Source organism: Panthera tigris, chromosome A1 (genome assembly GCF_018350195.1).
Source record: "Panthera tigris isolate Pti1 chromosome A1, P.tigris_Pti1_mat1.1, whole genome shotgun sequence".
NCBI lineage: Eukaryota > Metazoa > Chordata > Mammalia > Carnivora > Felidae > Panthera > Panthera tigris.
In genome coordinates, this window is record NC_056660.1 from 114,158,312 (window position 1) to 114,183,454 (window position 25,143).

General features: G+C 38.5%; 1 protein-coding gene across 4 annotated transcripts in view; it reads left to right on the plus strand.

Moving 5' to 3' along the window:
* KDM3B (lysine demethylase 3B) overlaps positions 1 to 25,143 on the plus strand; it is a 74,912-nt gene that overhangs the window by 10,425 nt on the left and 39,344 nt on the right. For 2 of the 4 annotated variants that reach the window (XM_042984752.1, XM_042984750.1), the window contains exons 2-7: positions 11,643 to 11,810; positions 16,708 to 16,821; positions 18,328 to 18,433; positions 20,247 to 20,371; positions 22,091 to 22,165; positions 24,540 to 25,139. In XM_042984752.1, the coding sequence (XP_042840686.1) occupies positions 11,643 to 11,810; positions 16,708 to 16,821; positions 18,328 to 18,433; positions 20,247 to 20,371; positions 22,091 to 22,165; positions 24,540 to 25,139 (1,188 nt within the window). Of the gene's footprint in view, positions 1 to 11,642; positions 11,811 to 16,707; positions 16,822 to 18,327; positions 18,434 to 20,246; positions 20,372 to 21,002; positions 21,276 to 22,090; positions 22,166 to 24,539; positions 25,140 to 25,143 lie in introns of those variants that run through there. The other 2 variants (XM_042984755.1, XM_042984756.1) reach the window with 2 other exon arrangements.

Genomic DNA, 25,143 nt, shown 5'->3' on the forward strand with positions numbered 1-25,143 from the left:
TATCGCAGCTATCCAGAATTTGCAAGAGGAGTAGAAGCATATCTGCTTTATTGTTTTTATCCCTTAATCTTTCATCTTTATCTGGCAGAAAGGCGGACTCTAAAGTACTCCTTTCCTTTGATTCCAGATAATGTAATAATTGTAGCAGTGTCCAGGCTAGTACCATGTTTCTTCTATCTGGGAGTCTTCCAAGAGGAATGAAAACTTACCTGTATCTGCCTTATTTTTTTACGTCCTCCAACCTTCCTTGTCTCAGGTTAGGTGGACTTTAAAATACCTCTCTACTTTGTTCCTAGATAATGATTATAATCAGGTCTAGGACAGTACTCTGTTTCCAGGGCACAATCTCCACCTATGTTCACACAAACGTAGAACTCAGCCCTAATTGAAATGGGAGTTAATGATTATCCTTAAGTGTCCTTTACTTATAATTCCAGGAGTTTAATAAAAATCTGCCTGGTACATGATACACTGTTTATTAAAATAAATAGAATATGTTTTGTGGATCAGTGTACTGTTTACAGAACTGTAAATAAAAGTGAGATTATACAAAAGAATATGTAGTGTTTAAGTGTGAGCCCCTCTAATGTTTTTCATCTTAATTCTCTTAGAGCAGGAGGTCTATTTTTGAACATTAAGCCATCCTTGAGTTTTTCAGGCACTCAAGTGCTTCATATAATTCATTTAAAAAAAAAAGTTTGTCTTATTGTGTGTGTATAATTGTTAGTAGTTCTATCTTAATTTGCATTCTGTTGAGTTTAGAGCTGTGCAGTATGTCCACCAGTGATCACATACTCTGGCCATTTTGTCCATCCAGCATCCTCTCCCTTTAGTGCACAAATATTTCCTCTTAATTACCATTTATTTCTAAGAGTTGCTTCACTAATTCCCCACCTGCCAGGGGCTCAGTCCCTCCTTTAGTACTCGCTTGCCTACTTTTTATCTCCGACTTGTTATGGTTGATTCACTTGCCCCACTTCCCTTCTTGTAAATGGTGGGTGAATAACTGTAAATGGTGGGTAAGTTACGTGGCCTTTTCTGTTGTTAGTGATTTTCTCAACAGCTGGAGTTGATTCCTGTAGGGTTTGCTTCCACAAGGCCTGCGGGACTGACACCTGTTGCTGCTTCTCAGTTTTTCCACTGCCTTTGACAGGTTGGTGGTTTTTAAGCCCTCCCGACCCCACTATCCCGACTGCCAAAGTGTCTTTTACCCTTGTTCTGTAGGTGGATAAAACCTACCTGATGTTCAAGTAGTGACTCATATATATGACCTCTCTCAGTTTTGCAAGGGTAAAAACTCCACTTGTGTGTGTGTGTGTGTGTGTGTGTGTGTGTGTGTGTGTTTAGGGGTAATCAGGCTCTGGGGAAGTGATTCTCACTAACCACACTCTCTGGAGACTGATTTGTAAATTCGCATATAAGGTTATTAATTTACAGTAGGAGATACACCTATCCAGAGATCTGCACAGAGCCTCTTCCTGGTCTACTCACGAGACCAAATTATAGATACGAAGGACCCTTGGTGTGCAAAGAATCTTATGAGGGAAATTGGGTGTTGCCAAAAGGATGTTTATAGCAAGCAGCCCTGATTCAGTGATCCTCCACTTTCTTAGTATTTTTTGGCTTTTATTGCTTTGGTTCCCCTTTCCTCTTTGCTTTTAATATTAACCATCAAAATCCTATAAAGAGAAAGTTTGTCCATTCCAGGTTCTACCACCTCTATAAAGCCTTTCTGAATCCCCAACATGTTATTTTTTTTCTTTGCTGTTGTAGCACTTTGTGATATACCTCTTTTGGAATATTAATCACATTTTTCTTCTTATAGATATATAACAAGATATATAGCTTATTTCCTCTACTAAATGTAAGTTCCATCAAGAACAGAATGTGAATTTTTCTGTTAGTATTTTTAAGAGGCCTTTTCTGACTACCATATCTTAAAAAGTAGACTAGGGGCACCTGGGTGGCACAGTCGGTTAAGCATCCGACTCTTGATGTTGGCTTAGGTCATGATCTCATGAATCATGGGTTTGCCCCGTATCAGGCTCTGCACTGATGTTGCAGAGCCTGCTTGGGATTCTGTCTACTTCTCTCTGACCCTCCCCTGCTTGTGCTCTCTCTCTCTCTCAAAATAAACTTAAATTTTTTTTTTTAAGTAGACTATGTAGAAGCCAGTATTAGATTGTTAACTTTCATTTCTGATTTCTTACGGAATTTCTGCTCTGTGGCCTCCTGTTTTAAGGTGTTTATAATTGATCTTTAACTTTTTCCTGTTTATATATATATTTTTTTTATTTTTATTTTTTAACGTTTATTTATTATTGAGAGACAGAGCATGAGCATGAGCATGGGAGGGGCAGAGAGAGGAGGAGCATAGAATCCGAAGCAGGCTCCAGTCTCTGAGCTATCCTCACAGAACCCGACGCAGGGCTTGAACTCACAAATCGCGAGATTATGACCTGAGCCGAAGTTGGACACTTAACCTACTGAGCCACCCAAGCGCCCCTGTTTATATATTTTTATGGATATGGACTCACTACTAATTTTTTTGTCTTGAGATTATTGGAATCTTATTGGAGACCCCAATCCAAGGCCCATTGTCCACCTGACTTGTCACATTAGAAGCTTTAGATGTTTTATTTTTGTGGTTTTGTGGTAATGCATGCCTGTAATACAAAATGAAATTAATTTGATAATAATTTTAAAAGTCATCCCTGTATTCACAACCAATTAGAAACAGCTGTTCATATTTTGATACATATTTTGATACATATTCATCTAATCTCTTTAGAATTGTCAGAAGTTGAATTCGTACTGTATTTTCAGTTTTGTGTTTTGCTGTTTTACTTAATGTAGCACTTTTCCTGTATTACTGAAAACTTTTGTATATGGGTAATTTTAATTTTCTTGGGGCTTTATTTTCCACAGGTAACATGTATTGCTCTCGTAAGTGAAAGGAAAACAATAAAAGCTCTTTAAGAAAAATTTTATAATTTTTATTCTGGATAAATTATTTAACTGTTCCTCTTTCATTGAATATTGAAATTGTTTAAGATTTTAGACTTTATCAATAATGCTGTGTGAGCATTTTTGTGAATAAAGCCTTCCCTCTGTTTAAGGTTATTTCCTAGAATTATTGCTAGGAGTGGTTATTATGAAGACCCAGAGTATGCACATATTTAAGATTCTTGATAATATGTTTTCTTGTTTTTAAATCATACCAATTTATAATCTGACCAGTAGTGTGAGTTTCTTAAGGAGTGCATGTTTTTCAGAAGCCCCAAATCTGCTAGACATTTTATGCTTTCATTTCATTTAATCCTTAGACAATCCTTTGAGGTACTTACTGTCCCTATTTATAGGCAAAGGAAATGAGGCTCAAAGAGGCTAAAGTGTCTTGCCCTGGGCTACACAGCTAAGAAATAAGGAAGTTGAGATGCAAATTCAGTTCTTTATGATGCTAGAGCCCCTAAAAACACTATATATTTGTATGCTTGAGGTTTTTTTTAGGCTATCCTTATGATACTCAAGTACTTAACATTTCATATATTGCAGATGTTAGAAATTGGGGTGGGGGTTGATGAGGTTAATTGTTAGAAAGCTATCTCTTGAGAAAAAAAAGAAAGCTATCTCTTGATCAGATGAACCATATAGAAAAAAATTGTTTTATATTTGAAAACAGCCATCTTCTAGACGTGCATCATTCCCCATCTTGGCTGTCAAGATATCCCACAGTTTTGTAAAATAATTTCTTTAAAAAAATTTTTTTTAAGTTTATTTTTCACAGAGAGAGACAGAGCATGGGTGGGGGAGGGGCAGAGAGAGGGAGACACAGAATCCGAATCAGGCTCCAGGCTCTGTCTGAGCTGTCAGCACAGAGCCTGATGGGGGCTGAAACTCATGGACCGTGAGATCATGACCTTAGGTTGGACGCTCAACCTACTGAGCCACTCAGGCACACCTGTAAAATCATTTTTAATAGACTTTACATTTTGTTTAGAATCATTTAAAAAATAAAATTCAGCTGGTAAATTTTACAGATCTTCTTGGCTTTATTCAACAATGCCTGAATCAACAGCATCCCTTCGAGCTGATAGAAAGGAGCTCCAGAGAGCTGTGCAAAATGAAAGACTTTAATAGGCAGAAGGAGGTGGCACAAGGTGGTTATTCTAGCAAAGAGCTGATTGTTTCAGACAAGGTTACCTTCCTTTGGGGGAGAGCAGGGGTCCATCAGGCAGATTACCTCTCTAGTGCTGACCAGGTAATTCCAGATTTACTGGTTTAAGATTCCCTTCCTAGGAGAAGTTAAGTTGTGGTTTGATGACTTGCGCTTAGCACAAGTGACTCCATTTTGGGCTTGTGCCTTTTTTAATGGTATGTATGTAGGTAGTAAAATTGGAAAACTTAGGGACTTCGGGAGTTGAGTTAATCTTCCATTTCTCTTACTCTCAGCCATCATCATCTGTTATTTTTATCTCTGTAGTTTCTCAAATACACTTTGTTTTCCATTCATATCTTTTTGGATTAAGCCTTTTTCATCTTTTTACTGGATTATCATGACTTTGTAATTGGTCCCCCTGCCTCCAGTTTCTTCTCTCTGTAATTAATCTTCCACCCTGCTACCAAAGTTAATTCTTTCCTTTTTAAAAAGTGTTAATTATTTAAGCATTATATGAATATAGATTTTGTTTTGTTTTTAAAAAAGCATTTACTGATTAAGGCAAAAATGCTATTATCCCCTCTGTCCCAATCCTCCTATTCTCTCACATACACACCCTAAAATCTGCAACCAGCTTCTTTTGCATACAACACATCTTGGAGATCTTTCCATGGTAGTCTTCTAGATGTATCTCATTTTTTAAAACTTCTCGATATTTTTCTATAGTATGAATAAAGTGTTTTGCCATTCATCTAATTATAAAATACTTTGTAATTTCTATTTTGATTTTCTATTTAAATTGAGCATTGAGAAGTTTTCCCCCAGATGATATTATCTTTATAAAACATTGTACCATGTCTTCCCCCTCCCCATTTAAAACTATCAGTGGCTCCCTCAAGGCCTATATCAGGGAACATAAACCCACTTGTGTCCAAGGTACCAGGTGTATGAAAACAGCTAGATGACAGACTAGAGAATATAGTGGGTTGGCAACTGGAGAGTGCAGATACTGCCTACAGATGTTCAATGCACATTAAAAACAAATCAACAAAAAAACCACTCTGCTGGCCAAATATGATACCTTTGCCACCAGGTTTCAGTGCATCATGCATTAACATGCCAATCAGAGCCCTTACAGCTTACTTACTAACAGCTGCCACTGCTGCCTGGAACACTCAATCAGCTTTTATGTTTCTCTTCCTTTGCACCTGCCAGAAAGTCTTTCTCTGCCAGAAGGCAACTTGTCCTTTTAGACCCAGCTTGTATACTACTATCCCTTCTGTGAAACCATTCTAGTTTCTCAAGGCAGATATGTTTTCTAGCCTAACATAACATGTTTGTTATTGCCCTTATTACACAGCTCTGTAATCATTTTTATACCTCTGTGTTGACTCTTTTGGGGTGTGAGTCCCTCCTGCCAATTGCTACCATTATTCACCTTGATATTCTTGGTCAGTAAATGCTCTATATATACATAAGAGATGTTCTATTTTTGGTGAGCATGACTGAATGAATAACTTTATTAATTATAGTAAGAGTAGCCTTAGGCAGAACCAGAACTCAAGCTGATATTAACACAATAAACATGAAAGCTTATATTACTCAGGTTACTAGTTAGTATCTGATGTTATCAAACTTAGGAGAACTTAATTGATTTTATTAAAGAATTTCTTTGGTTTTAATGTCACTAAAATAAATGTAAGTCACATATATACCATAAAAGGAATTTTGAAATGAAAGCAAGAGTTTTACTACTATCTCTCCTTAACTCATGAAATATTTTACATCTACTGCTTGGATTCTAGCTATAGCATGTGTGGTTCTATTTGCTATTTTTATTCTAATAGTAGAAATTTTTAAAAGACTTTTTAAATAATCAACTCAAACTGTTTTAGTCTTGTTCTATTCAGATTATCAGCCTGTCTTGGTCATCTGTGACTCAGTTCAACCACAGCCATTGATTTTTTGTTAGTTTATATACCTTCCTCCTCTTCTCTGGTCTTGCCACTACCATTTTAAGAGTTCATGTTGTAGGTACTTTGATCTGAAATTATTGTTTACCTTATATGTTCTCCTTTGTTCCATTACCTAAGCTAGGAAGTAAAGCACAGTGCTAGGGCCAGAAATAAGCCTTAGTGTTCAGAGAACGTGCTTACATATATCCACATCCCATATTGCTCTTAAAACAGATTCATATTGGAGCTCCTGGGTCGCTCAACCAATTCAGTATCTGACTCTTAGTTTTGGCTCAGGTCTTGATCTTGCAGTTTGTGAATTCAAGCCCCTCATCCAGCTCCATGCTGACAGTGCAGAGTCTGCTTGGGATTCTCTCTCTCTCTCTCCCTCTCTCTGTCTGCTCCACCCCTGCTCGTGCTCTCTCTCTCAAAGTAAAGAAATAAACTTAAAAAAAAAATAGCAAACATTCATACTGTTAGCCTTGAACTGTAGCTTGATCCCAGAATGTGTAGCACTGTTGTTGTTGTCAAAGTAAACACTTCATTCCATATATGTCCTTTGCTGGGTGGGTTGAAAGTTTATTTCCTTTAAGTTGGGTGAAATCTGGTTTTTCAGTAATTGAACTTTTCCCTGATGTTTTCAGGTAAGTGATGATAGGATTCCTGAATATTAACTTTTTGAGTGTTGAAGTTCTTTTGTAAAAGCAATAAAAATTGTTATAGCTATAGTACAATGACTTCTTTTGGTATTTGTGTATTGCTATAACTTAGAATTTTGTGACTCGCCTTTGATTTTTAAAGTGGTTTCAGCATGGCACCTTGCCATCAGTCACCATGGAGCCTCAGCCTCTGGTTTTCTGAGTGATGCCTGGTAGCGTACTCAGGGTCAGACTCAGCCAGGGCATTTAATACTCCATGCTGCTTTTCATGCTGTGCAAGGTCTTGTCTGTCCTCCAGCCATCTCCTCCTCTTGATATCAGTTATGTAATGGTATCACTCTGGTTCAAAATCCAAGTCATTTTAAAATTTTCCTTTATCCTTTTATCCAGCCATTCATCAAGCTTGATGATTCTTAACAACCACAAGTCACTTTTCTTCCTAGTCTCACTGCTCTCACTCTAGGTCATGTAAGAATACTCCCTATAACCTTCCCCCAACTCCAGTCTGTCTGTATCCACTGGTTAGTAGCTGAATTTCCTTAAAACCAACTACTCTGTTCATATCTTGACCTCACTTATAAACCCTTTAATGACACTTGTGTGCATGCACACGTATACACACCCCTCCCATTGGCAGCTAGATGAAGCCTCAATTTTTTTATCCCAGTATTCAAGGTTTGCCACATTGACTTTGTTTTTTTTTAAGCCTCATCTCTCACTCCTTCCCCCACAGTCTGCTTATATAGCTCCTGGCCATCCTAGAACTTAAGTGGACTTTTTGGAGGGGGGTGGGGTTAGGGGACTCAGCCCATATCAGTCCCCTCTGCACCCTTAAAGTGATCTCTCCTGCCTCTGAACATCCCCTGTACTTGATTTTTTTACTTTATTTCTCCTTATTTTATGGCATATTATGCTTTTGAATCCATTACTTTATTTGAACTTCACAACCAATCTATGAGATAAGCAAGACAAGTGTGTCTTATCACAGGGGAGAAAACCAAAACTTGAGGAGGGAAGAGTGACTTGTCCAAGTTTTGGGGTTAATAGAGTAGACCTCAGGGTGCCTGTGTGGCTCAGTCGGTTGAGCGTCCAACTTCAGCTCAGGTCATGATCTCGCGGTTCGTGGGTTCGAGCCCTGTGTTGGGCTCTGTGCTGACAGCTCAGAGCCTGGAGCCTACTTCAACTGGTGTGTCTCCCTCTCTCTCTGCCCCTCCCCTGCTCGCTCTCTCTCTCTCTCTCTCTCTCTCTCAAAAATAAATAAACATTGGGGCGCCTGGGTGGCGCAGTCGGTTAAGCGTCCGACTCCAGCCAGGTCACGATCTCGCGGTCCGTGAGTTCGAGCCCCGCGTCAGGCTCTGGGCTGATGGCTCGGAGCCTGGAGCCTGTTTCCGATTCTGTGTCTCCCTCTCTCTCTGCCCCTCCCCCGTTCATGCTCTGTCTCTCTCTGTCCCAAAAATAAATAAAAAAACGTTGAAAAAAAATTTAAAAAAATAAATAAACATTAAAAATTTTTTTTTAATTTTTTTTAAACATTTATTTATTTTTGAGACAGAGAGAGACAGAGCATGAATGGGGGAGGGTCAGAGAGAGAGGGAGACACAGAATCTGAAACAGGCTCCAGGCTCTGAGCCGTCAGCACAGAGTCCGACATGGGGCTCGAACTCACAGACCGCGAGATCATGACCTGAGCGAAGTCGGCCGCTTAACCGACTGAGCCACCCAGGTGCCCCATCATTAAAAAAAAAATTTTTTTTAATAGTGTGGAGCTGGTACTCAAATTCAAGTCTCCTGGAACATAAGCCCCAACCTGTGTTTATTATGCTGCTACTACCTTTCTTGGTGCCTGAGTCTGCACATAAGTATAAGTTTGATTATCTCTTTCCAATGGTCTGCAAGTTATTTGAAGTTGTGTCTTATTCCCTTGGAACATTTATGTATATATAAGTGAGCCCATTCATGTATTAAATATATTGCAATTCATTGTTCTCCTCTTTCTCAGTAAAAATTGTGCTTCTCGTTTCTGAACCTTGTTTCCCCACTGTGTGTGTGTGGGTGGGTATATATATGTGTGTTTAATCAGAAGTGAAGCTTGGTATATTACAATAATAAAACTGGAGCTTTATATAGTGGATTTGATTTCTGGGATAACTTTTCAGCAACGCACTTCACATTCACAAGTATGCATTGACTGTGAAGAGATTAAGCCTAACACTAGGCTACTGCACAGTGCTTTCACACTTTGTGAATATAAGTATCCTAGATTTTCATTTAATTTTACCTTTAATTTTTATGTTGAATAGATGAGAACATGTATACCATGAAAGGCTGATATGAACTCAGTAACAATTTTAATGGATTTGAATTTTATTCATTGTATCATCTACACATATTTTAAAAATAACAGTACATACATGTACTGGAAGCTTCGTGTGAGAAATTTCTTATTGTGCCAAGAGGTTGGAAAAGCGTTGCTTCCCTGAGTAATTACTTTGTTTTCCTTTTAGCTCCTTTCCTCCGTGGGAGGAGCTCCTGGCTCCTCCAGTTGGTAGAGCATGTAAGTTCAAGCCCCATGTTGGGTGTAGAGTTTAATTAAAAAACAACAACAACAACAACAAAAAACCAGGCACCTGGGTGGTTCAGTCTGTTCAGCATCCAACTTTGGCTCAGGTTATGACCTCGCAGTTCATGAGTTCAGATCCGGGGTCAGGCTCTGTGCTGACAGCTGAGTTTGGAGCCTGCTTGGGATTCTGTGTCTCCCTCTCTCTCTCTGCCCCTCCCCTGCTTACACTCTATCTTCTTCTCTCTCGATTTTAAATAAATAAACATTACCAAAAAATTTAAAAAAAAAAGATGCTGACAGTGGAAACTATGCAACTAACCTCCTCATTTTCAAATTGGCCTTTAGGAAGCTCAGAGGCACATGTATCACTCGGTCATACAGCTGTATAGATCCTCGTGGCCAGCTTAAGTTTTCCCTTTTACACTTTCATAGTAACTTCTTGTTGTAGTTTCCTTGGCCTTGATTTTTTTTTTTTTCATTTGTATTTTGTCATTTTATTGCATGTGTTTCTCAAAAACCAACTAAAATTCTATGAAAATGAAGGGGCTATGAATAAAATAGTCTTTCTATCACCAGCTATAATTTAAGTCCTGGGTGTTTCTATGCTAACTATTGATACCTGTATGCATATGTCTTGCTCTTTATGCTGCATGTGAAACATACTCAGAAGTCAGAATTTATATAGAAAAGCCAAACCTAAGCATACTAGTTATTAGAAAAATGTAGTTTTGGGGTACCTGTGTGGCTCAGTCAGTTAAGTGGCTGTCTTTGGCTCAGTTCATGACCTCACAGTTCAGGAGTTCAAGCCCTAAACTGGGCTCTCTGCTGTTAGCATGAAGCCCACTTCGGATCCTCTTGTGTCACTCTTTCTGCCTCTTCCCTCCTCCTGCGGGTGTACTCTCTCTCTCTGTCTCTTTCAAAAATAAATATTTTTTAAAAAGTAAAATTAAAAAAAAAAAAGAAAAATGTGGTTTAGGGGTGCCTGGGTGGCTCAGTAGGTTGAGCGTCCGACTCTTGATTTTGGCTCAGGTCATGATTCCTGGGATGTGGTATCAAGCCCTGCGTCAGGCTCCACACTCAGTGTGGAGCTGTCTCCCTCTGCCCCTCTCCCCCTCTCGCACTGTCTCTCTCTCTAAAGTAAAATAAAATGAAATAAAAGAAAAATGAAGTTTTGTTTAATCTGAATCACTTTTTAAAACTTTCTGCACTGTCTATGTAACTATATCTCAAAAAGTAGAGTATCTCTGCTGGGAGGAAGCGAAGTATTGTTGATGTTGACAGCATGCCTCTTCTAACAGGTATGAGATCACTCCTGGCAGGAGCAGTTAAAAAATCCACATGCAGAACTGGGAAGGAACCTTTTTTTTTTGGTGTTCATCCTTTGAATTTTATATCATGTTGATATATCACCTATTCAAAAAAATTCCTCAAAGAAGTTCACTCGGGTGCCTGGGTGGCTCAGTTGAGAATTCGACTTCTGTTCAGGTCATGATTTCAAGGTTTGTAAGTTCAAGCCTTGCATCAAGGTCACTGCTGTCAGTACAGAGCCTGCTTTGGACCTCTGTCCCCCTCTTTCTACCCCTCCCCTGCTTGCATGCTCTCAAAAAAAAATAAATAAACATTTAAAAAAAATTTCTGTCATATTCAGTACAAGTGTAAAGAATTTCTCTCTAACCTGTTAGACTATGAGCTCCTTAAGACCAGGAAATGTGTGGGGCGCCTGGGTGGCTTGGTCGGTTAAGCGTCCGACTTCAGCTCAGGTCATGATCTCACAGTCCGTGAGTTCAAGCCCCGCGTCGGGCTCTGTGCTGACAGCTCAGAGCCTGGAGCCTGTTTCAGATTCTGTGTCTCCCTCTCTCTCTGCCCCTCCCCTGTTCATGCTCTCTCTCTCTGTCTCAAAAATAAATAAACGTTAAAAAAAATTTTTTTTTAATAAATAAATTTTAAAAAAGACCAGGAAATGTGCTAGATTTCTCTATTTCTGAACCTAGCATGGTGTCTCATACATAGTAGGCCCCTAGCTGGTGTGCATAGATGTAAATTGGAAACCAAGAGTTACAAATTTCAATAGGATAACAGCTAAAAATTGCTAACTGTGGATGTGCCCCCTTAACTCTGCTACCCTTTTCAGAGTGAAGCTGAGATCAGCTTCCTTGCTCTGAAATAAGATGGATTTTTATTGAAATTCATCAAAAGGACTTAAAAACAAATTAGAATTTTTCCTAGTCACAGTTTATGTCTGTTTATATATTATAATGTGGGATTTTTCCAAATGTGACCTCCAAACTCCTTTTTATCTCTTTTTGCAGATCTTTGTAGAATTTGATGGCTGTAACTGGAAGCAGCACTCCTGGGTTAAAGTTCATGCTGAAGAAGTTATTGTGCTTCTGCTGGAAGGGTCTCTGGTGTGGGCACCCCGGAAGGACCCAGTCCTTGTCCAGGGTACTCGAGTCTCAATTGCACAGTGGCCAGCCCTGGTGAGTGACTTACTGCCTACGAACATATTTGAGCTTTACTCCTGTACTATAACTGTAACTATGGTATTTATCCAATAGCTGAACTCCTGGGGCGCCTGGGTGGCTACTCAGTTAGGTGTCTGACTTCATCTCAGGTCACGATTTCACGGTCTGTGGGTTCAAGCCCCACGTCGGGCTCTGTGCTGACAGGTCAGACTGGCCTGGAGCCTGCTTCAGATTCTGTTTCCCTCTCTCTCTGCCCCTCCCCTGCTCGTGCTCTGTAGATCTCTCAAGAATAATAAATATTTTTTAAAAAATAGCTGAACTCTTTAGAGTTCCCAAAGCATGTATATTCCTAACATACTTTTATTCTGATGCTACTGAAGCAGAAAGTGGGAGATCTTTTCAACTGTGTCTTCTGAACTTGTTTTGTGTTTTTGAAATATAATTAACATACAGTGTTTATATTAGGTTTAGGTGCACAGTATAATGATTCAACAATTCTATTCATTACTCAGTGCTCGTAGTGATAAATATTTCTGAAGTTTGACAAAATAATGCCATAAACTTAATCCTCTTTATTTCACTCATGGCCCCACCCATCTCCCCTCTGGCAACCACCAGTTCTCTGTATTAAAGAGTGTGGGGTTTTTGTCTCTTTCTTTGTTCATTTATTTTGTTTCTTACATTCCACAAATGTGGAGTGCCTGAGTAGCTCAATCGATTTAAGCATCCAGCTCTTGATTTCAGCTCAGGTCATGATCTCACTGGTCAGGAGATCAAGCCCTGTGCTGGACTCTGCCCTGATAGTGTGGAGCCTGCTTGGGATCCTCTCTCTCCCTTTCTCCCTGCCCCTACCCATCTTGGCACGCTCGCATGTGTGCTCTCTCTCTCACTCTTTTCCAAATAAATTAACAGTTAAAAAAAAATCCACATATATGTGAAATCATATGGCATTTGTTTTTCTGTGACTTATTTCACTTAGCATTATACCCTCTGAGTCCATTCATGCTGTTGCATATGGCAAGATCTCATTCTTTTTTTTTTTTATGAATGAATAATATTTCTGTGTGTGTGTGTGTGTGTGTGTGTGTGTGTGTGTGTGTGTTCTTTATTCAGTTATGGATAGACCTTTGAATTGCTTCCATGTCTTGCCTGTTGTAAATAATGCTGCAGGAAACATAGGGGTGCATGTATCTTTTTAAATTTGTGTTTTTGTTTTCTTTGGGTAAACACCTAGTTGTGGAATTCTTGGATCATATGGTAATTCTACTTTTAATTTTTTGAAGACCTTCCATACTATTTGCCATTAGTGTAAATGGTTACACTAATTTACCTTCCCACCAACAGTGCAGGAGAGTTTTTGTTCTCCACCTCCAACCCAACACTTTTTGATACTCTCCATTCAGACAGATAGATGTGAGGTGGTATCTTGTGGTTTTGATGTACATTCACCTGATGATTCGTGGTGTTGAGCATCTTTTTATGCACCTGTTGGCCATTTACATGTCTTCTCTGGAAAAGTGTCTGTTCAGGTCCTCTGCCCATTTTTAACTGGATTATTTGGACAGTTGTTGGTGTTACATATATTAACCCCTTATCAAGTATATCATTCTCTATGTATCTTCTCCCATACGGTAGGTTGCCATGTCATTTTTTGGGTGGTTTACTTTGTGTGCAAAAGCTTTTTATTTTGATGTAATCCCAATAGTTTATTTTTGCTTTTGTTTCCCTTGCTGAGATGTATTGAGAAAAATGTTTGTATGACCAATGTCTACAAAATACTGCCTTGTTTTTCTTTTAGGAGTTTTATGGTTCCAGGTCTTACCTTTAGATGTTTATTTTTGTATATGTTGTAAGAGAGGGGTCCAGTTTCATTCTTTTGCATGTAGCTGTCCAGTTTTCCCGGCACCATTTGTTGAAGAGACTGTCTTTTTGTCATTGTATAGTCTTGTGTCCTGTCTCAGAGATTAATTGATCATATAAGCTATAAGCATGGGTTTGTTTCTGGGCTCTTTATTCTGTTCTGTTGATCTCTATGTCTTTTTTTGTGCCAGTACTGTATTCGATAATATTTGATACTTTTATTTCTAAAGAATTTTTTCACCTTAGTGTTTTCTCATGTAAGGTTGTGAAACAATGTTTGTAATCCTTAAAGCCTTTTCTTTCCATAAGAACTCTTATTTTTTTTCCCAGCCTTACTGAGGTAAAATTGACATATAACATTGTGCAAGTTTGTAACAATATAATAATTTGATATATATTGTGAAATGATTACCACAATAAAGTTAGTTAACATATCCACTGTTCACAGAGTTAACATTTTGTGTGTATGTGGTAAGAACTTTTAAGATTTAGTTTCTGGGGTGCCTGGGTGGCTCAGTCAGTTGAGCATCTGACTCTTGTTTTTGGCTCAGGTCCTGTTCTCATAGTTTGTGAGTTCGAGCCCTGCAATGGACTCTGTGCTGACATCATGGAGCCTGCTTGGGATTCTCCCTCTCTCTCTGACCGCCCCCCCGCCATTTGCATTCTCTGTCTCTCTCAAAATAAACTTAAAAAAAAAAGAAAGAAAAGATTTACTTTCTTAGCAACTTTTAAGTATATGTTATTGTTTTTTTAATGTTTAATTATGTTTAATTAATAACATTTAATTATTTCTTTTTGAGAGGGGGAGGACCTAGCCAACCTAGCTGCTCAGGCGCCCCACATCATTGTTAACTATAGTCACCATGCTGTATGTTAGAACCCCAGAACTTATAACTGAAGTTTGTACCTTTTGACCACATTCACCACATTTCACATTCCCCACTGCCCACACCCATAGGAACTATAGATCTACTCTAGGTGTTCTTTTTTTTTTTTCACACGTAAGTGAAATCATATAGTATTTCATTTGCATATGTGACTTATTTCACTTAGTTTAATGCCCTCAGGTTTTATCCATGTTGTAAATGGCAGGATTTCCTCCTCTTTTTTTTTTTAATTTTTTTTTTTTTAATGTTTATTTATCTTTGAGAGAGAGAGAAAGACAGAGAGCATGTGGGGGAGGGACAAAGAGAGTGGGAGACACAGAATCTGAAGCAGGCTCCAGGCTCTGAGCTGTCAGCACAGATCCCTACATGGGGCTCTAACTCACAAACCATGAGATCATGACCCAAGCCGAAGTCAGACGTCCAACCAATTGAGCCAGCCAGGCACCCCAGATTTCCTCCTTTTTTATGACTGAATAATATTTCTGTGTGTGTGTGTGTGTGTGTGTATGTGCGCGTGCACGTGCATGCACGTACACCTCACATCATTCCCTGTATCCGTCCATCACTGGAGGCTTAGGTTGTTTCCATATCTTAGCTGTTGTGAATAACACTGCAGTGAATGTGGGTGTGCAGATAATCCTTTGAAATGGTGATTTCATTTTCTTCAGATACATACTCAGAAGTGGGATTGCTGCATCATATGGTAGTTCCGCTCTTAATTTTTTGAGGAGCCTCCACACTGTTTTCTATGATGGCTGCACCAATTTATAGTCCCACCAACTGCACAAGGGTTTGCTTTTCTCTGCATCCTTGCCAGCCCTTATTTTATTGACTTTGATGATATGTCTTCTAACAGGTGTGAAGTGATGGCTTCTTGTGGTATTGATTTGCATTTCCCTAATAATTAGTGTTGTTCACCCCTTTTTATATACCTATTGGCCGTTTGTATATTTTCTTAGGAAAAATGTCTATTTAGGGTGATTTGCCCATTTTAAAAGTCAGATTATTTGGTCTTTTGCTTTTGAGTTGTATGAGTTCCTTATATATGTATTTGGATATTAACCTCTTGTGTGATACATGATTTGCAAATATTTTCTCTCATTCCTTACGTTGCCTTTTCATTTTGCTGATCATTTTTTTGCTATGCATAAACTTTTTAGTTTGTTATAGCCCCACTTATTTATTTTTGCTTTTGTTGTTTGTGCTTTATTATTGTTATTATTAAGTTTTGTTTTCTGAAGTTTGACAAAATAATGCCATAAATTTAATTCTGAGAGTATCCTTTTGTTTCTATCCTGTTAGCAAAGTAAAGGCATAAATGGCTACATTTAAAAAAAACCTACTTCTATGGCTAACCAGATCAAATAAATATTATTCAAAGCAAATTTTCTACTTAATTGATTATATGTAACATCATTTACTATACTCTCCTTTTTCATTTTTTTTTTTTTCCAGTTTATTCATTTTTGAAAGAGAGAGCGTGAGTTGGGGAGGGACAGAGAGAGGGAGACACAGAATCTAAAGTAGGCTCTAGGCTCTGAGCTGTCAGCACAGGGCCCGACTCAGGGCACGAACCATGAGATCATGACCTGAGCCAAAGTTGGACACTTAACCGATGTAGCCACCCAGGCACCCCCTTTTTTGTTTGTTTTTAAGTCCATTTCCAATTGAACTTTTGGAAGAAGCTCAAATGGACATGGGCCCCGGGTGACTTTTATAGGCTATTCATTTATGAGACAGCAATATGAATTCACCCATGAGCATTTATACCAGTGATTATTTTACATATCTCCCAAAGATTTTAGGAGTTCTAGAGACGATAATGTTGTAAGTCTTTATTTTGGGAATTTACTGTAATTTAGCCCTCTTGAAGCCTGGCAAGATTAGTCAGATCCCTAGAGGGAATTGGGAATTTCTTATTCTTTGTGTCCTTTTCAGCTGTAAATAGGAGTATTGGGCTGAGTTTCTGCTCTAGTTTGCTTCCTATGATTATTTGTGGGGTAGATGATGGGTTGGGAATGTTTTATGCTTTAGTTTATCTGTATTTACTGGGGTGAAAGATATATTAATGATGGATACTGTCTCTGAAGTTAGAGATGTGGATGAATTGTTACCTATTTTCTTTTCCAAGTTCTAATCAATTTCTTGTCATTTCTGTTTCACAGACTTTCACTCCCCTAGTAGATAAACTTGGTTTGGGTTCTGTGGTTCCAGTTGAATACCTTTTGGATCGAGAGCTTCGTTTCCTGTCAGATGCTAATGGATTGCATCTGTTTCAGGTACTTAATACTTCCTCTAGTCCTAAACTTATTTCCCTCCTTGCTAATTTGTTTGTTGATTATAAATATGTTTCCCCTTTTCTTTTAGTATTGAAACAAGTGCTTCCATTAATTCCCTGTGCATTTTAAAGCTTTTCTGCTACCTTGAAAGTCCATTCAGTGGCTGAGACTTGTTTCCTCTTCAGCACACCCCACCCTACCTTGAAACCACTTAAGACTTATGACCACAATTCTTTTTATTATTATTATTTTTTTTTAATGTTTTCATTTTATTTCTTAGAGAGAGAGAGAGTGCATGCGAGCAAGCAGGGGAGGGGCAGAGAGGGATAGATACAGAATCTGAAGCAGGCTCTAGGCTCTGAGCTGTCAACATAGAGCCTGACATGGGGCTCAAACTCATGAACTGTGAGATCATGACCTGAGCCAAAGTTGGATGCTTAACTGATTGAGCCACCCAGGTGCCCCAAAGACCACAATTCTAAGGGTCTCCTCAGAAGGTGGTTTCACAGAGGTGGCTGCTTGTATAACTTGAGGGGGTCTATACTTAGGTCAGTGGCAGAGAGGCTGGGAGTTGGGGCTTATTCCAAGCAGCATTAAATATTAAAGAGCTTAGGCGTATCTCTACTTAGAAAAGGAGTAAAATTAGTAGTTTAAACAAACTAGCATCTGAGTTAGAGTTTGAAAATTTTTGGATGGTAATATTTATTTCTCACTTGTAAGATTTATTGTCTGAAGGCTAAAAATTAGGAAACTTATAAGTTTTGCTGTCTTATTGAGGCAGCCAAGAACAGTATTTCCTTAACTGTGTTGTGGGAAATACTAGTGATGATTTCTTTGTTGATATGTCTTCCTTTCTCTTTCGGCTTCACTCCCTCTCACCACCCTTACTTTATTCATCTTTGCAATCTTGGTGTTTATATGAGTAGGCACTCAGTAAATGTTGAATAAATATCAACATATACCAAAAGATTTACATGGAATAAAATATTTTGTGGTCATATATGTGTGAGAAACCTAAACAATTTTTTTTTTACATGTCTTGTCAGAGCCTTTCATCTGCTACAACATATAGAAAGATAGAGTATATAGTATTTCCTATAATTAAATGATCCGAGCATCATTTTTTGCAGAACATCTCATGAGACTAGGGTTCTACGGAACATTCTTTGGTGGGGCGCCTGGGTGGCTCACTTGGCTGAGCATCTGACTCTTGATTTTGGCTCAGATCATGATCTCACAGTTTTGTGAGTTTGAGCCACATCTGGCTCTGTGCTAGCAGCACAGGGCCTGCGTGGGATTCTCTTTCTCCCTCTACCCCTGCTCACGCTCTCTTTCTTTCTTTCCCTCAAAATAAATTTAAAAAAACAAACAAAAACAAAACAAAACAAAAAAAACCATTCTTTGGCACTGTCAGTATAGAGCTCCTCAAGGGTATGATTTTCTCACCTGGTTAGATATTGCTATTTATTTTAATATTCGGTTGTTTTCTTTGTTTGTCTTTACCAGATGGGAACAGATAGCCAAAACCAGATTCTTTTGGAACATGCTGCACTGAGAGAAACAGTTAATGCTTTGATCAGTGACCAGAAGCTACAAGAGATATTCAGTCGAGGTAAGAACAAGCAGTCTTCTGTCCTTGAATCCTGAATCAGGTATGTGGTCAGTGTTGAAGTGATAGTATGGGAAAGACACCATGCAACTCTAAACATTTGTGTTTCTTCTTGTGGGTAGAGTCCAGAGTATTTCCAGTTAGCAAGATCTCTAGAATAGATGGGAAAAATAGAATCTCGCTCAGACCCCAGTTACCTCTTTAAATACATTTCATAATATCCAGTTTTGTTGTGAGTTTTGTTTTGTTTTGTTTTGTTTTGTTTTCCATTTCCTAAATAGTTACCAAGGACAAATCTTGTACTAAACACAATGTTATGGAACTAGAGCTAGAAAACCTCTGCCCTTATTGAGCTCAGTGTCTGTGAGATTCCTAATGACTAAAAAGACCAGTAACATAAATCACAACCTAGAGTGCAAGGTACATGTTCATAAAAGAAGGTATCCACAGACTCATTCACATTAACAACATGTTATTTTTTTAAGAATTAAAACAAAAGAATCCTTAGCTGTTTCCAGTTCAGATACAGATTTTGCCCAAAAGTCTACATAAAGAATATTTATCCTTCCCTTAGTGTTGCACATCTACTCCTCTTTTTTTCTGAGCCTCTTGAAAATAATGATTTTCAGTGAAACAGGGTCCTTGGTTCTCTTTGTCAAACTGTATCTGAATGGGTAAAAGTAGGAAAACTGGCTTATTTGGAGAAGGAGAGTATCAGCATAAAGTGATGTTTAATGGTCAAGGAAAGATATGAAGGAGGAAAGAATGTGAGAAAAACTTGATAGAAGAAAACTGGACAGAATGAGAAGTGAATATGTATGTGGATACATAGAGAAACATTGAGGAAGCTTCATTATAGTTGTGAGAGATAATAATAATTTAAAATAAGTGATGACTTAACTATATAGTCTCAAATGTATGAGATAATGCAGAGGAGAGAAACTGTCCTTCTTGGAGGGCAAATGAAATTGCAGGTTAACATTACCTGCTGATAAAGTAATATCTTTAGAACTTTGTTTTCCTAGGAAGGCAGGTGCTAATGTTTGTTCAGACTATTACTAGTGCAGAGGCTGGAGACTTCATAAATGGAACTCTCCACCTATTGCTATTGAAAGTCAGCAGAGTACAGATGGTTATCTAACATTCCTATGGTCACATGACAAAATAGTATGTTCAACTTACTGACCTCCCTTTTTTGTTGTTTTTAATTTTTTATTTATTTTGAGAGCAAGAAAGAGCGCGCCAGGCAAGGAGGGGCAGAGTGGGAGAGGGAGAGAGGGAGAGGGAGAGGGAGAGGGAGAGGGAGAGGGAGAGGGAGAGAGAGAGAGAGAATCCCAAGCAGGCTCTGCACTGTTAGGGCAGAGCTGGACTTGGGGCTCGATCCCACGAACTGTGAGATCATGACCTGAACTGAAATGAAAAGTTGGACACTCAACCAACTGGGCCACGCAGGCGCCCCACTGACCTCCCATTTTTTTTATATGTGTATATCAGATGAGATACGTCTGATAGATTTTCTTACTACCTGTAGTTTTTGTTTGTAAGTTTTGTCTTCCTTCTATTCCTTCTAGAATTGGAAGTTTCAGATAGGGTGAAATCAGATTTGGAATGCTAAAGAATCTCCACATAGAATTTACAAAGATCATGAGAAAAAATTATTTTGTTTTTAAGTGGCTTAATAACCATTTTATTCAGCTCTATACAAGAGAACTGAAAGTGCTAAATATTTACACCAAAGTTTTCTTTCTGCTTTTAGAAAGAACCATGAATTATAACTTTGCCAAACATTTTCAGTACTGACTGATCTCTCCTGTAGGTCCCTACAGTGTTCAAGGTCACAGGGTCAAAGTATACCAGCCAGAGGGGGAAGAAAGTTGGCTCTGTGGTGTTGTAAGCCATCAAGACTCCATCACCCGTCTTATGGAAGTGTCTGTAACTGAGGTGAGGTTTGGGGTTATTTCCTTTACGATTCATCCATCCTCTTACAGAGGGTGGTGTAGAGAAAGGGAGCATTTAGCTATATGTAAGAAGACTTAGGTTCTGTCTCCAGCTCTTTCACTTAATGACTGTATGATCTTGAGAAAGGCTATTCAACTTTCTTAACCTCTTTGCTCTCATTTGTAAGTTAAGAGATAATTAGGTAATCCCCCAGCCCCACCTCAGCACTGTTTTGGGAACTGGGATAGTAGATCTGAACGTGCTTTGCACTCTGTAAAACAGTGTAAAAATGTGAAGTAGAATTATCATTATTTTATCATATCCATAAAGGTTAGTAGTTTAAAATCTAGTCAGTTAACATTTGCTTCTGTAATGCTTATGCCACTCCCCTTTGGACGGTGAACAGTATCTAGAGCGACCTGGAGAATTGTCTCAGAAAAACAATAGATGAATGGTTTTTTTTTAACTTATTTTTGAGAGAGAGAGAGAAAGAGAGCGTGAGGGAGGGGCAGAGAGCGAGAGGGAGACATAGAATCTGAAGCAGGTTCTAGGCTCTGAGCTGTCAGCACAGCCCAACGTGGGGCTTGAACTCTTGAACTGCAAGATCATGACCTGAGCTGAAGTTGGATAGGCTTGACTGACTGAGCCACCCAGGCGCCCCTAGATGAGTGTTTTGAGGCAAACATAAATGTATTTATCTTTGAATTGGTTTCAGAGTTGTTCTTAACCACATATAATGTAAGCATAAATGATTTTACTTAATTTTATACTGAGTTTTCAAAAAAATTACTAATTAATCTTCATTTTAAAATTTCAAAAATACACATATATAAAGTATATATTGGAAGCCACCCCTTCCTTCAGGCAAATATCACTCCCCTCAGTGGTAACCACCATTAACAGTTTGGTATGTATTTTTTATATTCTTCCAAATATCTTCTGTGTGTATGTGTAATATTTGTATGTTCTCTATTTATGTGATATATATATGAACCATACTTTATTAACAAATGGAATTATACCATACATATAGTTCTTTACCTTTTTTACATAACTGTAAATTATCAGTATCTTTCTTGTAAATATACATAGAAATTTGCCTTATCTACTGAATGGGTATGTCATAACTAATTTAATCTAAAATTGGTGGACATTTACATAATTGCCATTATTTTCAGTAATACAAATAATGCTGCAGTGAATATCCTTAAATAGGTATCATTGTGTACTGCCACACATTGTTTATTGGAATAAGTTTTTACATATATAATTTCTAGATCATAGGATATGCACATTAAATCTGACAATGTCTGTCAAATTGGCTGCTCCCTAATGCTTTTATTCTTTATTAGTAGAGTGATTCCTTTAATGACTTGATTCTGTAGGTTTTTACTTTGATATGTACAGAATAGGAAGATTTTAGAGATGTAGAATTTGAAATTAACGTCTCTAAAAGAGACACTTGGTCATTGAATTCAATTCTTTCATTCATGTAACAAATATTTGAATGCTTACTGTATTCTAGACCTTGTTTTAGATGTTGTTATTCTGGCAGTGAATGAGATTGCGGGGATTCCTGGTTTCATGGAGCTTTCATTCTATTGGGGGAGTAGAAATAGATAATTACATGGATTAAAAAAATACATAATTATATCTTTGGACAGGGCTTAAATCTTTTTCCTCCCCTTTTTCATATTTTCTGCTATCCTTCTCCTACTCTAGAGTGGTGAGATCAAGTCCGTAGATCCCAGACTGATCCATGTGATGCTGGTGGATAATTCAACTACTCAGAGCGAGGTACAGTAATCAACTGAGTCTCTGAGACTCATGAGCTTTCTTTATCTTATTATGCAGATTCCTCATGTGTGTGTTATCCATGGATGCCCTTTGGGTCTCCATTCTGGCCACTGTACATTTCTTGCTCTCACCACAGTCTTATCTACTTAAGGGAAATACCGTCTCAAGCAGGAGTTGTAGTCTAAGAAAACCCTTTTAATCATGACTGTGTTGCCTAGCCTTTTTAAAATCCATGGCCTAACAATTTCTTTTTACAGTCATTCAGGACAGATATATTTGAAAGATACACTAGACAGTTAAAGCTGTAATAAGCAGTAGTAATATTTATAACCCATCGAGTAATAAGAAATGGAGAAGATGCATCCTCTTTTTCTTTTCATTAGGTGGTAGTGAGCTCCAAGAAGTCTGAAATTTTGTACTCCAAGAAAACTCAAATCAAACAGGTGCCTAGTTCAGTGCTCAGCACACAGTGGATTACTCCATAATTACTGTGAACCAGGCCAACTCTTGGTTCATTCAGAATTATCATAACCCAAATAAAGATACATAATAAATCAGTACCTAAATCAATCAGGAATCCTGTTTGAATTTCCTTCAGTAAGACATTGAGTATGACAGCCATCTATCCACATATTCCTGACAGTCTCTTAGCATCTCTGTAATATTGCTGTCTTGGCCACTCCTCTGCTAAGTAAGTATACATTTCTTCATATTTATCCAGTCATTCCTGACTTGATATAACAAGATCAAATTAGGAAAAGAAGAATCAGGGTTGAATTCAATATCTTTTCACTACATGTTATATTGCCACAAGTAGGATATGCCTTTTGACTATAAACATGACTGAAAACACTTTTTACTTTGAGGGTGTGTTGGGCCCCTTTCTTATTCCCTTCCTTATTTCATTCATTCATTAACTACTACTTACATGCCAGCCACTATTCAGCTGGTCAGATATAGCTGGAGAGTACTAGTCTTAGTGTCTTATGCCATCTACTCACATGTGAGGAGCTCACTGTAAGTAGGACATACATATAATTTCAGGGAAGTTGCTGTGAGCCAAGATCAGCAACTTGGCTGGATGTGTTGGATAGAAGATCTGTGGTTTCCACAGCAGACTACCAACAGTATGGGAGGAACAGGAGTAAATCTTGGGTTTGGTTAAGAGCAGTAGAAGGAAATTAAGGAGAAAAGATGCAAATGAAGGCAGCAAAAAAGAGAGAGAATACAAAAGCTAGAACTGGCAAGATGAAATATAAAATTTGAAAAAGTTACAGTTATAACTATAGTAATGGTTACAATAAAAATATAGATCTGCTCAAAGATTCTATAAATATTCAAGAGCATTAAGAGTAGTTTAATGAAGTTGGTAAATATTAATGGCTAAATAACTACATATCACTAGCTTATTACCAGCCCAACACATGTTATTTGAGTAAAACTATCTGAAAGTTAACTGAATAAAGCTAAAAAAAAAAAAAATTGCTTCATGGTGGGATACCAATCTAAGAATGTTCTAGACATAAGTTCTTGCTGCACAAAGATTGTTTGAGAGAATGGTACTGTGTTCCTAGCCCCTTTCCCCATGCTCTTGTCGGGAGAGGAGTTTATTCAGAGATAGGAATCATGTCTCCTAATCTACCTTTTAAGGTTGTTAGGCCTCTCAAATAAGACATAAGTAAGATTTCATAAAATGGGCTGAAATTATTGGAAAAGCTGCGGGATTTGGCTGTATGGTCTGTGGTAGCCTCCCTTTTTTGCTTTCCTGTGTCTAATACTTTGAAATAAGTTCTGGAAATTGTTTGAGTATTTATAGTGTCCACAAGAGCAATCCACGCTTGTCTTTGTTGGGCTCACTTTTCCTTTGGTCACAGACTCACCACTGTTAGTCGTCTTATTGCTAAGTTGTCCCCAGTTTTTTAGTGACTTCTGGATAGAGGAGATTTTTATATTTCAATACTTGAAATGCGATTGTCAGGCAAACAAGGAGAAAAATATGAAAGAAAGCAGATTTTTTTTTCATCAAGGGGCAATTGAGCTCCCAGCCTAGCAATAGCAGTCTTGTTTTATAAAAGAAATTCCACAAATTTTTAAAGCCCTCGAAAAAGTACATTTGAGGAAGCATTTTATTTAAGGGGAGGGTTTGCCAAGTGAGTGAACTTGTAGTAACTCTTATCTTGAATATGTGTGTAAAATGAGTCACAGGAAGATTGGAGCTTTCTGACTAAGGGGATGTCTTAGAGCTGGCATTGGAATGTAGCAATCTGCCTGCTTTCATTGTCTGCTTCTAGAGATGGGAAAGAGCTAATGGTTTATGGTTTTCACAGGATGGAAGGTTCCTTGTAATAAATCTTTTTTGAATTTTGTTTTGTAGGGGGGTACGTTAAAAGCAGTAAAATCTTCCAAAGGAAAGAAGAAGAGAGAGAGCATAGAGGGGAAAGATGGCCGGAGGAGGAAAAGTGCTTCGGACTCTGGGTGTGACCCTGCATCAAAGAAATTAAAAGGAGACAGGGGTGAAGTAGACAGTAATGGGAGCGATGGAGGTGAGGCGAGCCGAGGGCCCTGGAAAGGAGGGAATGCCAGTGGAGAGCCAGGGCTGGATCAGAGAGCCAAGCAGCCACCGACTACATTTGTCCCCCAGATTAACCGCAACATTCGCTTTGCCACTTACACCAAAGAAAACGGCAGGACTCTGGTGGTACAGGATGAGCCTGTAGGTGGGGACACACCTGTACCTTTCACTCCATATTCTACAGCCACAGGTCAGACACCTTTGGCCCCAGAGGTGGGTGGAGCCGAAAACAAAGAGGCAGGAAAAACACTGGAACAAGTTGGCCAGGGCATGGTGGCTTCAGCAGCTGTGGTCACTACCGCCAGCTCCACCCCAACCACGGTGAGGATCTCAGACACTGGCCTTGCAGCAGGGACTGGGCCGGAAAAACAGAAAGGCAGCCGGTTACAGGCCCCAGGAGAGGTGA